Below are 4,402 nucleotides of genomic sequence, written 5' to 3' on the forward strand. Positions count from 1 at the left end.
TCTATTCTATATGGGTGAGGTCCTACAGTAAGGCATGCCATGGGATCTGGGATTTAAGCCAGAGTTGGCCCATTGCCCCAACATTGTATATGCACATTCTATTCTATATGGGTGAGGTCCTACAGTAAGGCACGCCATGGGACCTGGAATTTATACCGGAGTTGACCCATTGCCCCAACATTGTATATGCACATTCTATTCTATATGGGTGAGGTCCTACAGTAAGGCATGCCATGGGATCTGGGATTTAAGCCAGAGTTGGCCCATTGCCCCAACATTGTATATGCACATTCTATTCTATATGGGTGAGGTCCTACAGTAAGGCATGCCATGGGATCTGGGATTTAAGCCAGAGTTGGCCCATTGCCCCAACATTGTATATGCACATTCTATTCTATATGGGTGAGGTCCTACAGTAAGGCACGCCATGGGACCTGGAATTTATACCGGAGTTGACCCAATACATCATGTATTTTACAATTTACTTCACAGTAGTCTATACAAGTTATATGTGACATAGCTACACCTTCAAGTGATTTGAGCTTCACCAACTCAGTTGTGATAAATATCTTCTTAGAACTTTGCACTGGCGCTGGTGTTGCAATGAAAAGGTTTGTTTATTATTTTTCACATTAATTACATAAAATAGATTTTTTCAGTTTTTATTGCACACTAGAAACACATTCATAGAAATGCTAAAACTTTCGCTCATATAAATAAAGGCTTCACCATTCTCAAGTGACATAAGATACAACAGTTGGCAGTTAAAAGCACTTGAATTGTTACATTGTATGTTATAATACAAACCAGACTTCCACAAAGCTAACCAAACATATATTTGGAATAACTACAGTGGTGCTCTTGGGAAATTCAAGCCTATGATGTCATAAACCATTCTGTTTCAAGACAATCTAATAAGCAAATACATGACAAAGAACACAGCAAGAACAAATAGTAATAAATAGCAATATAATCTTCCATATCCACCACGTGATATTCCTTTTAACCTCTTCATAGTTGAGCCAAGGAAACCAGATACTTTGTTCATATCATCATCCTGTTTAAAAAGTTATGGTTAGTCTTATGTTCACAAAAAATCAAAATTATCCCTCAGGTTCCCAACTTCAAACATATTTTGCCCGGCTGTTTTGGACAGCCCATTAGTGACCACTGGGTTGAAGTAATTCTTATTGCCAATAAGAGTCTTGCCGAAGGACTCATACACCCACAATAGTAGCAGCGTCAAACCTTTAACTTTCAAAGACCCCAGCTATGGGAATTCCAAAGTACTGATATCAATTAGTTTCAACCCTAAGTCAATTTTGGATTTGTCCTTCACTGACCCTTCAAGCTTATGCCACAGTACCAGTAAAAAAAAGAGTTTCCACCATTTTGAACACACAGCCAATGTATAGTGGTTAGCGCACCTGCCTCGAACTCAGAGGTAATGGGTTCAAGGCTTTTCGTTGCTACCATTGTGGACGTATGTGTCCTTTGGCAAGACACTTTACGACAATTGCTCCAACCCACTGGTCACTAATTGGTTGTCCAAATTGTCAGCCATACATAAAAACCATCACCCACAAAGTCACATACGTGGTAACTTATAAGCTGGCACGAGGTGTATGAAACAGAACACCCATGATGTAACAACTGTCGTTGCCCCACCATGCGAAGATAAACAAGTTACATTCATTCATCCTTACCATTCCATAAAGAAGTTTGTTTTGATCTCGAACTTCCTCTCCAATGTTTATTGAAAGCTGGAAAACAAGTGTTGATAAATATTAATAATTTTCATAAAGGCAGTGCATATTCTCAACTTGCCAAATGCACTGCTATTTTTGATGCATAGCAAACTTACATTTGATTATAGAAGTAAAATGTATCGATGATTCCCTTTTGCCAATTGATAACAGAATTTAGAAATATAAGTAGCACACATAGGAACATTAGATTACGTTAAGGGTTTGCTCATTAGTCCGACACCCAGCGTTAGTAACCACTGGGTTGGGACAATTTCCGTATTTACCCAAATACAGTCAATAGTGTCAGCACAGCAAATGTGAAAACACATAACAACCAACTTACTGATTTTAAAGCTGAAACTTTATTTCTGAGTTCACTTTCAAGTCTCTGGTTTTCCTCTTCATACACGGAATGCTCGCCTACGTGTAACAAATATTACTGACAAGATGCTACACCATTGCTGGCAATTTTTTAACGAACATTAATTTATTCTGACAACATTTTACAGAATTATACTGGCCATTTTTGAACAAAAATATATAAAAATTGAAGTATAGTCAGTTTTCCTATGTTATTTTAACCAAAGGTGGCTGGTTTATTTAAATATAACTTACCAGCATTTGACCTTCGCATGTTGTTGGTATCTAGTCTTCGAATTCAAGTTTTTTTTCCTAAAAATCTTCACACTTCAGACGGTTTTCTCAAAAGCATTAACACTTTGTAAACACTGACGTGTCCAAATTTATTGTTGACAAAATCAGCTGATTTCTAATAAGAGAGCAAATATGCGAGTTCGAGTTAAATGAATGTTATTTATCCGCGCATAGCGAAGCGACGACATTCGTTTCAACACGCGTGTTGTATTTCATACTCAAACATCTTCCGAGTTACCACGTATGTAACTTTTTGGTGATTGTTTTTCTGTACGGCTGTCAGTTTAAACAACGCAAAATGGACCACTGGGTTGCAACAACTGCAGTTAGTGTCTTGAATGTTTTTTTTTTGTTTACGAATAAATGTAGCGAGAAAATAGAATGAAACGGTGTCCCATCTTACCCCACCCTATGCTTATGTAAAATACAATTAAAATATTTGTTTACAAAACAGCCAAGCTAATATAAGTTTTTAAGTTTCTTACAGCTGAAGCATTGGTCGACTGGTTGATGGACATGGAATAAACATAATGATTGACAATTAGTGAACTAATTGAAAATAATACAAAGCAATATTGCTTGGAAACTTTTTGTGTTTTCTGTGAGTGTTGCAAGCTGGTTTATACTTGGCACGCGGTGTAAGAAACAAAACACCCGTGTTATAACGATTGTTATTGCCCCTCATACGAGGGTAAATAAGTTACATACGTGGTAACTTGTAAGCGGGCACGAAGTGTATAAAACATAACACCCGTGTTATAAAGACTGTTATTGCCCTGCGAGGATCGATTGATTAGTCTGCTTAAGCTTGTTTTGGCCAGTTTAGAACATTTAAAAATAACCACAACAAGAGTGCTCTGCACTTTTAGTATTTTGCATTAGACATTTATGAAAACGGAACAAAAAAAGTAAAATTCAAATGTAACATTTGTATTTAGTAAAGGCGGTTTTGTAGGAATTAGAATTTGTACGGATTGCAGCTTTCTTATACATCATATATATATATGCTGTGATTCTATTCCATACAGGAAAAACGTCCAACTGAATGAACATATGGCTTTAGCGGCAAACAGTTGGGCTCATGTTACAACAAATACTAAGAACCTGAAGGACTAAGAAAACGCGAGAAAAAAGGACTGAACAAACCTTTACAGTTAGATTGATGTTCATTGTTTTTAAATTTATGCTGAGTGCATCTGGATAGGCAGAGTAGGATTTGTTTTTTTCTCTATGCAGTTTTGTGAACTTTATATGCTGTATTACGGACACTTATCCTGATCGTGTTTTAAACATCTTCTCCCATCCTATACTACTAAAACTTACCGTACTTTTTGTTGTTTTTAATAAAGAAACATAAGCACTTTACATTTAGTGTCCTGCCCAGCACGTGCGCTTAACTACAATGCTGGTGGTGACGCTTTAATCTTTACCATCATTTTTGCTTTTGCTTTCAGCACAAGCGTAATGGATTTAAAAGTTGTTGTTGTACTTGTATTAGCCCTAAACATTGTTCAAGTATTGGCCTACAAATTCCCATATCCATCGCCTTATCCTTATATCTTTCACGGCCCGACAGGAACAGACGGACCAAGAGACCATGTACCAATGAACCAGTACGTTTAAACACTTTGTTATTATTTGTTACCCAAATCATGATTACTAATTGATGTTTTTTATATCTTGTTATTGTTTTTTATATCTTGTTATTGGGAAAAGTGCTGGACACAGGTTTGTTGGAGTTTATCGAATAAAGGAATATCATGGTGGGGCAAAATGGGACACCTTTTTATTCTATTTTCTCATATTATTTGGTAGCAAACAAAGAACATTTAAAGAATTATAAAAATGTCCACTATAACCCACTATAACCTATTTATCCTCGCGTGGCGTCACGCTTTGTTTATATCGTATTTGTATTATACAGGGCCATTTTTTTCAATTTTTAGAGTATCACTTTTCAGGATTTTTACAGGGTGGGGGATCCTTAGAGTCAACCTGCA

General features: G+C 36.6%; 1 protein-coding gene across 1 annotated transcript; it reads right to left on the bottom strand.

Annotated features, from left to right (window-relative positions):
- Positions 1-646: 646 nt before the first annotated feature.
- On the bottom strand, positions 647-2,534 carry LOC100181776 (BET1 homolog). The gene is made up of 4 exons (XM_002119284.4): positions 2,364-2,534; positions 2,092-2,168; positions 1,707-1,763; positions 647-1,057 (listed from the first exon to the last, which is right to left on the bottom strand). Exons 1-4 carry the CDS (start codon positions 2,380-2,382, stop codon positions 902-904), a joined length of 309 nt encoding a protein of 102 aa, XP_002119320.1. The 5' UTR covers positions 2,383-2,534; the 3' UTR covers positions 647-901.
- Between the last annotated feature and the right edge of the window lie 1,868 nt (positions 2,535-4,402).

This window comes from Ciona intestinalis, chromosome 8 (assembly GCF_000224145.3).
Source record: "Ciona intestinalis chromosome 8, KH, whole genome shotgun sequence".
NCBI classification, from domain to species: Eukaryota; Metazoa; Chordata; class Ascidiacea; order Phlebobranchia; family Cionidae; genus Ciona; species Ciona intestinalis.